Source organism: Corvus brachyrhynchos, unplaced genomic scaffold, assembly GCF_000691975.1.
Source record: "Corvus brachyrhynchos isolate BGI_N302 unplaced genomic scaffold, ASM69197v1 scaffold5, whole genome shotgun sequence".
Taxonomy (NCBI): domain Eukaryota; kingdom Metazoa; phylum Chordata; class Aves; order Passeriformes; family Corvidae; genus Corvus; species Corvus brachyrhynchos.
The window spans coordinates 9,296,077-9,311,646 of NW_008238321.1; the positions used below are offsets into that span (position 1 = coordinate 9,296,077).

General features: G+C 52.0%; 2 protein-coding genes across 4 annotated transcripts in view; one reads left to right on the forward strand and one right to left on the reverse strand.

Annotated features, from left to right (window-relative positions):
- Nucleotides 1-2,038: 2,038 nt before the first annotated feature.
- On the reverse strand, nucleotides 2,039-13,028 carry MAFK (MAF bZIP transcription factor K). 3 transcript variants are annotated; one of them, XM_008633479.2, is made up of 3 exons: nucleotides 12,358-13,028; nucleotides 8,123-8,202; nucleotides 2,039-6,939 (listed from the first exon to the last, which is right to left on the reverse strand). In XM_008633479.2, exons 2-3 carry the CDS (start codon nucleotides 8,156-8,158, stop codon nucleotides 6,505-6,507), a joined length of 471 nt encoding a protein of 156 aa, XP_008631701.1. In that variant the 5' UTR covers nucleotides 8,159-8,202; nucleotides 12,358-13,028; the 3' UTR covers nucleotides 2,039-6,504. The 3 variants fall into 3 exon arrangements, with proteins under 3 accessions (XP_008631701.1, XP_017589609.1, XP_017589610.1); XM_017734120.1 differs by lacking the exon at nucleotides 12,358-13,028 and adding an exon at nucleotides 10,253-10,560; XM_017734121.1 differs by lacking the exon at nucleotides 12,358-13,028 and adding an exon at nucleotides 9,146-9,264.
- A 1,473-nt stretch (nucleotides 13,029-14,501) lies between these two features.
- The window catches only part of LOC103615433 (lysosomal alpha-glucosidase), a 15,438-nt gene continuing 14,369 nt past the window's right edge, over nucleotides 14,502-15,570 (forward strand). Inside the window, exon 1 of the mRNA XM_008633480.2 lies at nucleotides 14,502-14,627. The gene's annotated coding sequence lies outside the window, so the exon portion shown is untranslated. The remainder of the gene's footprint in view (nucleotides 14,628-15,570) is intronic.

Here is a 15,570-nt window from a genome sequence, read left to right on the forward strand (position 1 = left end):
GCCCTGATTACTGTAGTATATGTAAAACAGATCTTTCTTGCAAGCCAAACGGGGAGAGGGGGGGAGAAGAAAAAAAGTCAGCTGTGACTCATGCAAGTCAGCAGTGTGATACCAGCCTGAAGGAGCCGTGCTGGGCTGGACACCAGCTGGCTGCCGCGACGGCAGCAGCAGGCACCCTCCCTGCTCCAGCCGGCGTGAGCTGGGCCTCCTGCTCATCCTTTTTCTTGCACAGCGGAGAGAGGCAAGAGCTGACGGCTCAGGCTGGGTGCTGTCACAGCCCTCAAACCCTTAGGCTGTCAAAAGGCACCCATGGGGAATAGAACTGCCAGCGGTGCTGTAGGCTGGACGTGATCTCCTCTGCTAACGCGTCTCCTCCACCTCCTCAACAAGGACACAGGAAAGCTGGCAGCGAGCACACGGGTGACCTACACAGGAGCCTGCTGTGCCTGGAGCCATGCCAGCAGGCAGCCCAGGAGGAACAGGCGTCTCTCACTGCCAGCAGCAGGCTCCGGTGGTCGGCAGATTTGTTTTCCCGTTGTTGCTTGTCCTAAGGCTTTCCCCAAGGACAAGGCTGAGCTGCAGCTATCGGATCTCCTGGTGCTTTTTGGGTTTGGATCAGGCAGGTTTGCACCCTGCTCATGTCAGGGATGATCATCACAGGGCACACCCTGCCGCTCCACCTGCAGGAGCTCGGGCTGACCTCCCTAAAAGCAGAGGGGAAGGAAGGCGGCTGCTGGCACCACAGCAGAGGCAGCTTTCATGCACGGCTGCTCTCTGTACAGCACCCAGAGACACTTCTTTTTTTGGGTGCTAGCACCCACTGAGTCCCTGGGCCCAGCTGCTGACAGGCACCAGACTGCCAGACCCGTGCCAGAGAGCAGGATTCACGCTTTTACTGCTCTGTTCACAGAGACCTTCTATGCTCCTCCCCTATGCACGGTGAAGGTTGTTTCCTTTCACTGCTGGGCCTCCACCTGGCCCATTTCTGATGCCCTTTTCCTCCTGAACTAATGCTCCTCCCTCCCTCCAACAGTCACAACTGGCCCACCTCCCTGTCCTTTCCATTGTCACCAGCTCCTTGCTGCAGTCTCTCCAGGCAGGAGCCAAAGCAGCTGATGATGCTTCTTTTGCTCAGCACAGAGACTGCCATCACCCCCAGGCTTCACCCAGTGCCTGCTCAGCCAAGCCTGCCTGGCCCTACCTAATGACCATCCATTACCTGCTGACACACAAAGCCTTTCAGCCCTGCTTCTCTCCACTTTGCCCTACCTCGTAATTCCAGCTTTGGCCAACACACCCATCTGTCTCCAACCTACTGCCTCAACACAAGTGTTTTACCCCCTTCAGCTGTTCCCTCATGGAACTCGACCACTTGGAACAGGGAATTAATGCCAACACAACCCCTGGGAGCTCACTGGCACAAGGTACTGCCTTTTTAAAGCCCCAACAGGGAAAAGCAAAAAGATGAAGGATTGATGTAAGGGGTTAAAGCAGTTTATTCACAAGCAGGCACACAGGGAAACCGTGAAGGGATATCTCACAACCCAAAGGAAGAGAGAGGAGTGTCTGTCTCCAGCACTTCAAGACAGGTCACAGTGTCTCCAAGCCACAAGTGGCCTTGCTCAGCATCACAACTGCAGGCAGGTGCCTGCTGAGCTGTCAGTCCTGGTTGTGCTAACACAGACACCCACTGACTGTGCACAAAGACAGAGCCCCTGGGTTAGGAACACACACACGCGGTCTGAGCCTGGGATGGACCTGACAAACAGCTCGGACAAGAGCTATCCCTGGAGCACATTCCAAGCGTCCCAAGAAAGCACCACAGCAAGGCTGAGATGTGCTTCAGCAGGCTGGGTCAGATGATTGCAAAAGATCCCACTCGCCTTAGCCCAGCCTGCCTCCAAAAAACACATCACTCAGCGCATTGCCACAGCCAGCCGTGTGCTGCACTGGGGACAGGCAGCAAAAAACCTGAGGAAAACACTCCACTGAAGATCAATTCAGGCTCCAAAACGCTGACCATAGACCAGGGCAAGTCTGAAACCAGAAAATGCTTTATTGGAAAGGTACAAAAAAACCAGTCACTGCAGCTAAATTTACAGCAATAAATTACGTTGTGGCTGTCAAGAGAAGTAATGGACACATACACAGGGCTATTCGCCTTACAAACAGGAATCCACATTGCTTGGTATATCAATAATTTATTTTATAATAAAAAAGCAGCACAAAAATAAATATTGAAATGAAATTACTGAGTAACCACAGAGGATAGAATGAGCTGGTGATAAAAAACAACTTAAAACAGAAGACTTCTATCATTAAAAAAATGAAAGCAAGTATCCACCATCTACAGAAACACCCCAGCAGACTGAAATACAGACGAAGGAAAACAAATCCACATTACAAAAGTTTTTCGGTTGTGTTTTGTTTCTTTTTTTTTTTTTCTCCTTTTTTTTTTTTCCCCTTTTTTTTTTTTTTTTTTCTTTTTTTTTTTTTTTTTTTTTTTATATACAATGATTCGAGAGAGAAAAAACTGCCACCTTCTCCTCCTCCCCGGGTCTGAGCCATCCCGTGGCCTGACCGCTGTGGCACAGCTCGCCTCCGCCCCAGCCCAGTGCCAGCGCCTCGTCCCTCCCCGCCGTCCCGGAGCTGCCGTGGCACCCAGGTCTCTGCATTTTGCGGTCTCCTCCCAGCAGACGGTAGGGTTGGGCGAGAGCAGAGACTCTGCCTTGTTTCAAAGCGATCTGGAGCTGCCCTGGAGGGAAAGGTTCCCCACTCCCGACAGAGAGCACAGCAAACACGTCTACGAGAACAGAGGTGTCCCTTCCCGGTCCCTGCACGACGACGCTTTCGTCTTCTCCTGCCTCCCGCCCAGCCCTCGCTTCCCACGTCACGCTGCGGATGGGGAGCAACCAAAGAAAGGCCAGGCCCAGGGGAGAGGGACCCCAGCCACAGCCCCCGTGCCTCAGCGGGGTCGGGGGGACAAGCTAAGAGGAGCAGAGAAGGGAGCCCCGGCATCCAAAGTACTGCAGCAAAGAAACGCGCAGGAGGTGCGGCCGCGGGCACGCGTCCCACGCCGCCGGCTCCCCACGCCGCGCTCGCCCTGGGTGTCAGGCTGGCAAGTGCAGGACGGAGAGAAAAAAAAAAAAAAAACCAACAAACAAACAAAACAAAACGAACAAAAAAAAAAAATAAAACACAACAGAAACGAACCGAACCCCAGAGGAATGCAACGCGACAACCCCAAGCTGGAGGGCCCTCCAGGGAGGAGGGTGGAGGAGCTGGGTCTCCAACGCGATCAACAGCTTTCGGGTCATTCCTCCCTCCACGTTACCTTGCAATTCTGATCCCTCTGTGGAAGTTTAGCCAGGACATTTCATTCCCCTCCAGGTCACCACCCAGGGAGCCCTGGACTGGCAATTTCTTTTAATAAAGATTTACAGTATCAAACTTGGAAAAAAAATTATTTTTTTTCTTTTTTACGAAAAATCTGTACGATAAAATGTATATAATTATATATTTATATATATATTTCTCTCTCTTTAAATATTTCCACGTGGTCCTTATGGATATCCAATATGGATTACCTACCATGGCTATGGTATCAACAGCTTTAACAACACCCAGGCCTCTTGTTCTTTATTGAGTGACCAGAGATTTAAGTGCCTACCAGCACCAAACTAGCAATCACTAGGACAAGCCTTTGGCACCCTTCCAAGAACTGGAAAAAAAAGAAATACTTGGCCACAAGGGAAGTGCCACATAAAGATATGTTTCTCAACTCATTCCAACAGCAAGAAGACCCCACGGAACAAAGTTCGACCTCCGTCCCCTTTGGTGAGACAGGTCTGATTTCCCCGGAGGGGTGTCAAGGGCAGCCAGAGGGTGTTCCTATCTAGCCAGGAATGTTATGGAGCTCTGGAGCTGTTTTAAAGACTGGAAGCATTTGGGCATTTTCAAGTCAACTGGCCTTTTTCATTAAAGTTTTCATTTAAAGCCCCAACAGTGCCAGGAGTCTCCATTTTGCCTGTTTTTGGAGGCACCTGTAAGGTCTGGGAAAGTGTCCAATGTCTGTGAGCTGGAGAACATGAGAGGACCAGGAAATGACCGTAACATCTTTCTCTTCCTCAGCTTCTGCTGTGGGAGTCAATAACTGATACACAGGACATCGATCTGCCTGTTTGGAGATAGGGAGGGAATGGAGGAGAAATGAGGTAACACTAAGTGTCATCCAAACTCTACATGTTGGAAAATCACTTGAAGGAAACTCCCTGCTCCCCTCCAAAACACATGGATCTGGCAGGGGGAACGAGCCTTCAGGAAGCATTTCACTGACACCCTTTCTGGCTCAGTAAGGTCACGGATGTCGATGTTGGGGACTGAATGAGAACCAAGTCTGAGGTTTCTCTTTTCATTAACCTATTTCACAAAGGATCCTCCTGGGAAATCCAGAGACTCCGATGACAAGGTGAAAAAAAAAAAAAGAAAAAGCAAGCTAACAACTTCTTCCAAAGACAAGTAGGGCTTCACTGAATGTCTACCAACTTACTGCCATTCAAGGCAAGACAAAGCCTCAAACAACAAATTATACTGGGTGTCAGATGCCAGTTCACTGTCCTCTTTCCAACAACGGTAGCACTTGATTATTCTCTTTCAGTCCAAACCACTTATGAATTCCCCGTGATCTTTGTTTTCTGTTCTGGAGCCCAAGTTCTCTAAGCTCTTCTCCTCATCTTAAACCTCAGCAATCTCATTCTCTTCTCACCTGCATGACAACAGGCATCGTCCATTCCACAAGTCTCTGACCTGCCCTACAAAACTCACAGTCCCTTTTCTTTCCTACTTCAAGAAGAAAAAAAACAACAAGAAAACACACGAACACCAACATAGCTATTTTTTTTTTTTTTACAGTGACCTGGAAACATTCAACATTTCATCACTGCTGTGAGACAGCAGAATCTCTCCTTTCAGCTTCCCAAATCCTGCCCACTGCCAAGCCAGAAATCCCTCTCCCAAACCACTGCTCAGAGCCAAACAAACGACTTCTCAATCCCAATTCTTCTGTCCCCTACACACGCACTGATTTTCCATCCTGCCCTCCGTGTGCCTCTCGGGATAACTCACCCCTTTGCAAGAGAAAGCATCAAGTTTCAGGGTCACATTCACACAGGTTGTCTGAACACTGAGGGTTGTTCACTGTACTCTTTGGATCCCAAATTCAGCGTCTGATGTGCTATGGAGAGGGAAAGACTCTTCCAAGCTCCCATCTGACCTCCCCATAGCCCTCCTCTGATCACCAAGGACTGGCGAGCGCAGCTCCCCAGCTAAGGATGCTCATTGCTAACCTACCAATGCTTTTGTCAAAGAGGAGACTCTAAACGTCTCTCCTCCTGGCTGAATGCTATTGCCCTCTAGTTACACTTCAGTGCTTTAAAAACATCCTTCCAAAATTCTCTGCACAAACCCCTTCTCATAGTGCTGATCCCAGCAGAACTGTCCCACCTTCTCTCACAGCCAATTCTGCCTCCACCAATAATACGTGCAGCATTTTTCCTCCTCATCTCCCCTTCTCCTCCCCATCACACTGCTCTTCACAGTATTTACTGTGCCTCCCTCCCTTCAGCTTCAGGTAATCCAGGAAATGAAAGCTGCTACTTCAAGACTGTGGATCATTTGGAAGAAATAAACTGCATAAATATACCCAATTCACAGGCACACCTTTGGGAAGGAGCTATTGGGGAACTTGGGCTTGGAATAAAGGAGGCTGCAATGTAGTTTTTTTACAGGCCACACAGGTAATGGGGCATATTAAAATATGTAAAATATATATTTTTCCATATTTTAACAGCATGGATTGAAAACAAAAGGTTATTCTTAATGGGTGTGGTCAGACCCAAGCATTTATCTCCATCATCCTCCCACTCCCATCCACTCTTAGCAGGATGAAATCAAATCCAAAAAGCCTATATTCCTGCCCTCGTTAATAGTATCAGATGGAAGTGGGGAAGGTAGGGGAGACCCTTCTTACAAGGAGTAGGAGGCCACTGAAGGAAACTCTTTTTCCCATACATTCATCTCACATGATGATTTCTACGGTCCATCTGTTTCCTGGCTCTTGAGCATCATTCACGAAGACTCCGGAGGCTCCTCAGGTATCTTCTCCCAGCTGGAAAGCTGCCCACAGCTGAGAGGGGTTTGTGGAGGCGGGGGGGAAGGAGGAAGCAGATCTTGCAATTTGTACTGCATACAGAGCTCAAATCCTGGACACGAGAGGTTGATGGAGCCACTGAGTCCAGACAGAAGCAGCCAGTTAAGTTCCCTTTGTAGGAACCCTTTGGGTTTGTTTGTTTTTCTCTTTTCTTTTTTTTTTTCTTCTGTTTTTTGCACTTTTGGAAGAGACTTCTTAAAATGCCAATTCTTGACGTGACCAAGGACTCCGGAACAATGCATAAGAGCCTTATCCCCTCCCCTCTGAAAGGCTGCTAGTTCCCCCCACCGAGGGCACTAGGACGCTGCTGAAAACGGCACAGAACTGGATGAGATTTCGGCTGATTTCACGATGGTGATGACACTGGTGGTGGCAACTTTGGTCGGGGTAATAGGCCCTCGCGCCACAGTACGAGCAAAGGTCTGGAGTGCTTCGTACTTGGAGCGCAAGGCATCCAGCTCTAGCTTCATGCTGCTGTTTTCTCTGGCCAGCTTCTCCACCTCTTGCTGCAGCTCAACCCGCTGCCTCTCGAGCTCCTCTTTCTGAGTCACACGCTTGATGCGGCAGCTGGCAGCGTAGCCCCGGTTCTTCAGCGTGCGCCTCCGCTGCTTCAGACGGATGACCTCCTCTTTGGTGAGACCCCTCAGGTGCTGGTTCAGCTCCCGTACGGACATTGACACGAGTTCATCATCACTCAGCACCGGGGCATTCTCTCCTGACTCCTCCTTTACCTGCAAACACCAACAGCACAGGGGTAGCAGCAACCCGATGTGAGGGGATGCTCTGGGCAGCAGAAAGAGAAAAGGCCACCACCCCTCAGCAATGTCACAGCCCTACCTGGAAAACACCCCCGATGTGCTGTGGAGAGCACAAGCTCCACTAAAACATCTGGGTTAAGCATGGCAGAGATCTGAGCACTGCAGCTGTCTGCATTTGGGTCTCCCTCTTAGGTCAGAGAAAGCAGTGAGCTTTACACACCCAATGTGAACCCAACAGCAAGATTTTCAAGGGGATAAATGTAAAGTTGGCTGAAGCCTTTTTTTGTGAAGTCCTTTGTCAGGACCTGGAATTCGTACTCAACGCTAAGATGACACCTTTTCCCAGCATTACGCTGGGACACCAGTGCAGCATCTCAAAAGCAAAATAGCTGCTTCTATGCAGGGCTTAATTCAGAATTTTGTGGCTTTTCGTTGAAGACTGTGGATTTGAGTAGTGAACAAAACCAACCATGCTTGGCTTCAAGGACAGAGCCTGATTTGGTTTTGCTGGGGCACAGGCCAGACTGAAGTTACATGAGAAAACCACCAAGGCCTTGTCCTTTTCTCAAGCACATTTGCCACCACCATTATTTTCAGAATCACAAAATTGTTTAGGCTGAAAAAGACCTTCAGTATCCCTGAACCCAGAACTTTTAAGACACTATCCTTTTGTCTTTTCAGAGACTGCAGGACATATGGAATGAAGAGCCAAAGCACTGGAAACCAATGTTCAATAATGCATTAACACCATCAAGCCGGTATGTCCGAGGCATTTACTGTCTCATGGATCTGGGAGACACCAGCTGAACAACCCCCTTCCCCAGTGCCTCCCAGTCCTGAGAGTAAAAGAATTTCATTTCCAAGCCTGGGAGCACTGGTTTCAGGATGCTGCCAATACTTCCTATAGTCAGAAGACTCTTGGGTAGCTGCTGGGATATGCCAACCTCCATGCCATCCCAGAGACTTCAGGCCTCTTTCTGGGTAATACCAGTGTTTTTCTACCCTAACTTTTCCTGTAGACAGTGGGAAATTGTATCAGCACCCATTTGTAAGAGTCTCTTGGAATGAAAAAGAACAGTCACGTACGAACAACATCGCACAGTTCTGTGACAGCCTCCCCAGCCACCCAGCACCACCCACTCAGCTTCTTCCCTACCTTTAATGCCTTGTTCGGTTTGGGATTAGTCGTCATAACCTGAGCACAGTCTTCCGGACAAAACTGCTCAGAAATTGCAACTGGAAAAACAAAACAAGGTTTCCAGGTTAATCTCGGAGATGAGGGCAGGAAGAAGATACCCAACACACAGTCCAAACCCCCAACTCAACCACCATTTGAAGAAATAACCACACAGTTGTTTGAAGCGCTGGGATGGATTCAGATATCACTTACCCTATTCAGATAAGAGAAAGAGAAATTTGTGTTGACAAGTGCATTGCTTTTTAACACCAAGACCTTGTATTTTGCTATTAACCACACTAAGATCCAGCAGAGAAGACAGGGCAGGGAGGAAAGAAGGACACCTACACTCATCTGTAAACAAGAGTCACACTAAGCACCACGCACCACCTTGCCATGTGCCACCCCTTCCCAAGGGGAGAATGGAGCGTGGCCTCCAAGGCCCTGTCACTGTCTCACCTCCCTCTGGAGGAATCCCAGACGCTCCAAATGGCCTATTAGGGACTGAATTACGAGTTACCTCTGCTCATAAAAGGCACTGAAAAGCCACAAGACAACAACTCCCTTCATTCTCATTTTGATGATTATTAACCCGGCTCAAAATTGAGCCAGCAACCCAGAGAGAAGCTGCCTGGTTTGTAACCTGCTTCCAGCGCTGTCCCCACCCAAAGGAGACGCGACCAGAAAACCCAAACAACAGAAACAAAAGCCCCCGACAACAAAGCCAGGAAGGAGTTCACCTCTCCCAACACACCAAGACTGTTGCTTCCCAATCCTCCAGCCCCAGACCAAGAGAGCAAACCTGCTCGATATTTCTAGTGACATGGAGGCATGTCCATCGGCAGCCAGCCCGTCCCCTGCCGCGACACTGCCCTTCACTCTCACCTCAGCCAGAGACTACACCCCTCTGACCAGCGCCTTGCAGAAAATCCACCTGCCTGCACCTCCACCCAACCCCTTCACCCCATGGTGACGGCAGCACGGCGGCCCGATGGTACCTACCCCGGGAGAGGCACCGGCAGCCGTGCCACCATCACAGCCTCTGCTACGGCTCCCCAGCGGGGAGGGGGTGAGGCACCGGTGCCCCCGACGCAGGGCAGCTTCGAGGGCTGCACACCCGCGGCACCGCAGAGCGCTGCCTGTCTGGCGGGAGTCCTCTCTCTCCCCCCACCTTCTCCAGCCCAGCCCAAACCCTCCCCATTTCCACGTCTGCATCGTGTCACACATCCTAATCATTCATGAAAAATCCAGCCAAAGCATCCCAAGCATGATTCCCTTCTGATAGTTGCCATGGTGACCTTGGGAAAGTAGCCAACCCGGAGACAGTCACCATGGAAACAGAGAAGCCCAAAAGCAATAATGACTTCAGGTCATGTCTGTGCAAAGACATCACGAGGTCGTCGGAGAGTAAACAAACTCATTCATATCTGCAAACAGGGGTGGCGGGATTTGGGGGGGTGCAAAGGTGGGGCGTGGGGACCAGGGGGAGCCGGGTGGGTGAAGGTGCTGGCTCAGCCCGTGCTGCTGTCACTTGAATTTTATCAGTCAAGACACCTCATCAGCACACGACTTACGTAAAAATCAAGATGAAGAGCAGGAGGGGAAAAAAATAATCCTGTAATTGCAGAGCTGCAAGATACTATCCTAGATATTAGGGAGTGTATTTAGGCGCCTCCTCTATTTTTAAGCCCGAGACAGCACAGCTCTCCATGTCTGGAGGAGGGACAAGGACAGTCCCACAGCACACAAGCCAAGATGCTCCGTGATGAATGGACCACTTACAGCAACTGGTGTGCGCTGCATTTTCTAGGGCATCACCGAGTCCTTCCCTGCTCTCCTCCAGCACTGAGCCCCACCCCGGGCACACCTCCAGCCACAGCCCCTGTCTCGACAGGACAGCAGGAGTGGGCAGGGCACAGGGCAGGGGGGGGCAAGTCCCAGCCCCCCGCAGCTGCCTCCGACAGACAGACGGGGATGTGCCCAACCTCTGTCTGCGTGCTCTTCAGGGCAGCATCTCCTGCGAGCACAGGCACCTCTTCAGACCCCAGCACTGCCCTTTCACCGTCCATCGCTTCCCCTCCGCACCAGGCATTTGCTGCCCACCCCTACCTCCCGGCCGGAGGCGCAGACGTAGGCACTGGCAGCTGGGAGGAAGGAAAAAGCTCCTTGTCTTGGCCAACCGGTCTCGGAGTTGAGGAGCGCAGAGGCGCTGCCAGTGCGTAGAGGAAAGGGCCGGCAGCCCCCTCCCTGCAGAGGCGCAGCCGGGCCGCAGGCAGTTGGTGCCATAGTTATGCAGTGAGTCACCAGCTGTTTACAGAGTTTGAGCGCTCACATTCCCACAGCATCAGAAACTCTTCCTTCCCTCGGCGGCATCCCCCCTCCCTCGCCGCCCCCATCCCTACAAGGGAAGGGGCGCGCTGGGCGCGCTGGCCGCTCGCCGCGCTGCGAACGCCGGAAAAGGAAAGGCAAAAAGGAGGGGGAGGCCAACGACAGCCCCGTCACACCCACCAACTGCACAAAAAGCCTTTTGATCCTCACCCAGCGCGTCTTCAAAGCGTTTTCTGCGCCAGCCGATGGAAAAACTGAACGCGGCCACTTGGCTGCGCGGAGATGGAAAGAAATGTAAAATATCATGGAAAACAAGAGCCCAGGGGTGAGGTTACCTCCAGTGGGGGTCAGCGTGAGGGCTCACCTGCCACCCCGAGCAATGCTCCGGCTCTGAGTGATGAAACCCTTCTGGTCACCTGTTGCTCCATGTCACCAAAGCAACAGCTCCTTACCCTGCACATTCCTCAGCGGACAGCACAGGCGCTCGGCACAGCGTCTTCTGCTGCACACCTGTCTCCCCCCCACACACCAAGGCACTCTGGATGGGCCAGCATCCCTCCCAGATAGGCTGGGATCCACCCTACTGCACCAGGGGCCATGGGCTGACTGACTGACATGGCCATGGCTGCTGCTGACACAGAGATTAATGAGGAGGTTCAAGGCACCAACAGGAATTGTGATGCCAGACCCTCTTAAAACAAGGATGGGAGACTGTGGGCTGGCCTGACCCGAAGGGCAAGATTTCATAGAGCAAGTAGAAACACTCAAACAGGCTCAAGTCTCACAGTCAGATATGAGTGCCAGGGAGAGTCTTATCTCTGCACTAGGTGAAGGCACAGGTGTGGCCCAGGCTCCACTCGAAACCGATACAACACCACTCGCAATCCTCATCAGCAGTCCTCCAGGGCCTTGGGTGCCATCTCCTCATCTACCAAATCCTTCCCATCAGGACTATTTGAGACTATTCAGCTACCAGCAAGAAGACACTTAAAAATCAGCATGGCATCTCCCACAGTTACAAAGCAAAACCCCACAACAGAATCATAAACCACTCTGCAAACAAGCCATACCCAGCAGCGTTCCCTAAACATGCTGCACAGGGGTCTTCTGGGACCCTGCCTGCAATTTGATTATTAGAACCCTTTTAGTCTTTACCCTACTCCTGCCCTTCTTTCCTTAATTGCGTTTGCTGCATCACATCTAAAATTAGGAGCTCAGCTTTTTGGAACGAGGACCGCGTTACATCCCTGCTCTGTAAGCAGTACGACACATTTCGAACGCCACATCAATAAAGCAGCAAGTAGTATTACACCAACTGTGAGGGGAAAAAGCTTTTCCAGAGCAGCTCCACGCTCGTATTTACAGCAAGTGTTTTGACTGTGGGTTACATAAAGAGCCCTTGTAATTCTGCAATAGTTACCCATTGACAGCCTTGCCAACGCCCTCTCCCTCTCTCAGACAGCTCCTATGCCTCATCCCAAAAACCTGGAGGTCTCCAGCTGACATCCTAAGCCTGACAGTCTCAGCTTCGAGCATCTAGAGATCGCAGTTCCTTCACTTTGAAAGGGAAAGGCAGCAGAAAGCCTGACTCAGGCAAAGGTCGGACAGAGCTTTCCACACAAGGCTTGCAATTAAGAAAGAAAACATGCCAGAGTGAGATTTCAGACTTTCCATGCTACAGGGCTTTCCAAGCGCGTTACACATTAAGGAATTACTATAAAGTCACTGCCGACACCCGACAACTGCGGATGGACTTGAATTTTAAAAACTCTTTCTACACTGAAAGACAACCCCGGCCAGAACATGAGTGCCTGGCAGACAGCCCTGCTGGTGTTTAGCTTCCATCCTCACACACATACAGCAAACTGAAAACACGCAACCCTCACCTTCCGCTGGGCCAGCGACAACTTCCCGAGGGCAGAAAAACAGCGCAAGGTTCAAGCGGCGACGGGGATCTCTGCCATCACGTCTCAGTTCGGCACCGACAGCTATGCAGGGAATACTCTACTCTCTCCCAAATGCAGCCATTTAATTCCTAGGCAGCTGTTTAAATTTCTCGTTTATCCGCAAGTTATTCCCCGCTCCAGAGCGCTAGCCAAACGAATGTGCCTACCACGGGTAACATCTGAGCTGACAGGTGAAGGCAACTACAGATGCTTAAATCTTTGTCGCCGTGCCTCTGCCGCTCGGAGGCACGACATGGATTTCCAGCACATTGCAGCATGGTAGGCAGAGCACCATCCCTCTCCCCATCATTCAAAAAGCCATTCTCCTGCTCTGACAACCTTCACACATCCTGTAAGGCAGACTGACGCTTGTCACTCATTTGTAATGAGAGCGGGGAGGGACAGGCTGGTGGTGTGAATCAGACAGTAGAGAAGCATATGCGAGGCAATATATTTGACATGAAGAGAGAGAAGACACAAGGAGGGGGTGAGTCACTGTTTACTGTTCTAGAGGAGCTCCACGCAGCCCTCGCCCAGCTGGCCAGCTTTCCATTTCCCTTATGGATCGGAACCAGCATCCAGCAGCAAAGACGAGATTCAGGAACCTTCAGAGCACATTTGAGAGCTGCCAGGACACACCTTTCAGAGGCGCTCTCTGGGGAAGTCTGGACACAGATCAGACAGTCTTCAGTGGTTTGGTAAACAACCTAGTCAGAAGCTGCACAGAGCCTGTGGTTAGGGAGCAGGGATACGGAGTACCAGGCGGGTACGCCTGTGTGACACCTCTGAAACTTCATGGAGGAGGAGGCTGAAGGGGAAAGGTATGCGACAGCCAGCCCTGGTACTGACAAGCTTACAGCACTTTTTCCATCACGTGCTTGTAAAACGCGGTGACAGAGATATTCTGGAATTACACCTCAGCATCACCAGCCCAGAGATGCATCTTGCCAGCCAGACAAGCTGAGCCATCAAGCAACAAATAACTTGCTCGGACGCACAGCTGGACCCCGGGGCAGAGCTGGGATTAGGATTCCTAACTTTGCTGCTCCTGACCCCAAATGCCAGCCATTAAGTCAGAGATCTTCACTAACTGCTAATAATGGAACATAGCAGCTTCGCTATTTGGCGTCCCGCAATATTGCAAAGCAGTGGGATCCACTATGCAGCCTGTCCCTCCACTCGGGAGCGCAGTGCCAGGGTAATTGCTCTCATTACTGCCTTCCCCCAGCTCTTGTGCTGATGGTCACAGAGCACTGCATCACTTGTGCTTGCTTCATGCTTGGAAGACTCTCTCCCCAAGTTTGAAGATAGCCTCAAACAATAGCTGAGACAGAAGTGGAAACTGCCTGTTCATCTCTACAGGGTGCTGAGCCTGAAACTTCCTGATAATTGAAAGTGCTAGCACTGCTCAAGTATTTCACAGCTGGATGTTTACAAAAATGATCAGCGAGCAAGCTTATCCCACAAACCCCGACTGCCGCAGGGGCCAGCGCTCCCAGCTGTCCTTTCTTCACTTCCCAAACATCTCACACAGCTAGAGATTTTCAATACCAAGTCCTGCAGCACATTCCATGCCATTAATCATCTTCCAATGTTGATGGAAATCAGAGGGTATCAAGCTGATCTGTATTTTTCCCTTTCAGGAGGCACACAGCAGTACTGAACTCCATGCTGCAACAGATTGCTGAGACGGGCGACGGCGCAGAAATGACATAAAACATGACAAAGCACGCTGTCCTTGACAGGCAAGCAGGGAGGAAAAAAAAAAAAAAAAAAAAAAAGCCAACACATTTCTGCCTCTGGTTCAGAAACAGTTGTTGAAGCAAGGCAAGAACCTGGCGTAATACAGCCGGGAACATTTAACAGGGCTCAAAGCCCTGTCAAGCTCAGAGCCTGCAGAAGCGGGCAGGGTGTCCTGACGGCGAGAGCCACCGTGTGCCCAACCTTGCGGCAAGATCCCCGTCGCTGCTCGCTGCCAGCCCCAGGTCCGGCAGCTCGGCCGGGCGGGAGCGGAGTTAACTCCGGGGCCGCGCAGCCCTGCGCGCTGCCATTGGGCAGCCGCGGCGTCCATCAGCCCGAGGAAGTGACTGCACGAGGAAGGCTCGAGGAAGGGCTCTCCGCAGGCAGCACCGCGGACGCACACGGAAGGACAGGGGGGGAAAAAGCGGAGGGACGCACGCTCCTTTCATCAGTGGGGAAAAAATCACCAGGTAAACTCATTCGCTGCTAAAACCCCGACAGCACCCACGGCACGGCGCGCCGGGCTGGGGCATAGGGCTGCGCCCGCCACGGGGCTTACAAAAACTGTAAGTGCAAGAAAAAGGCGTGCAGCTTTTCAGGGAAACACTTTCCTCTCACTGGCTCCCTCCACCTTCCGCAGTCCCAGCTCAGCTTTAGGCACGCTGGCAAAGGAGGGGGCGGCCAGGTGAAAGCGAAAATGGAGGCCTTTCCCTTTTCTGTAACAACTTTGCCCAAAGGGGGCTCGTTCCTAATTTGAGACCTCATGGCCTGCTTTCAGCAGAATCTATAAAATAAATCCTCCACGGAACAACCCACGAGGGAGGGGAGCGGGCTCTCAGCCCGAGGAAGAGGAGGAGGAAGGAAACAGACCCTGACACACTGTGAGAGTTCGGAGATCTCAGTTCCCGTCGCTCGTGGCCTGGATGTTTCCCCACCTCATGCCGCTGCCGTCACGGGAAGCTTGAAGAGGTTCCCCCCACCCACCTCCTCACTTCTGATTAAATCCCCAAACCGTCCCGCGCCCACCAGGCAGTCACGCGGCAGTGCCCGCTCCCGGAATGTCACCGTCCCCTTTCCTCCCACCGCCAGTCCCTGGGCGGCCGCGGAGCACCCCGTTTCCAAGGCGGCCCCATGCACACGCATCCCTCCCTCCCCACAGACTCCGGGACCAGCCCGAACACACCACGCACCGCTCCCTCCTTCGACCCAACCAGCATCTGTGCTCAGCAGAGATAAGCCCCCCACCAGCCGCATCCCTGACCCCGAGCCCATCCGACGGGCAGCAACGCGCCCGCCTGGCGTTTCCCGGTGGCGGCTGCTCCTGCCCGATAACCCTGGGCGGAGAGCGGATCACGAAGCCGCCACCACGCCCCGCCACCGCCCCGGCCACGCCGCCCCGCCCCCGCGGCGCCC

Coding starts and splice junctions, on each gene's coding strand:
- MAFK (XM_008633479.2), bottom strand. CDS start 8,158: ATGACGACTAATCCCAAACCGAACAAGGCATTAAAG. Junction 6,940..8,122: donor AACCGAACAAGGCATTAAAG/GTAGGGAAGAAG, acceptor TGGTGTTTGCAG/GTAAAGGAGGAGTCAGGAGA.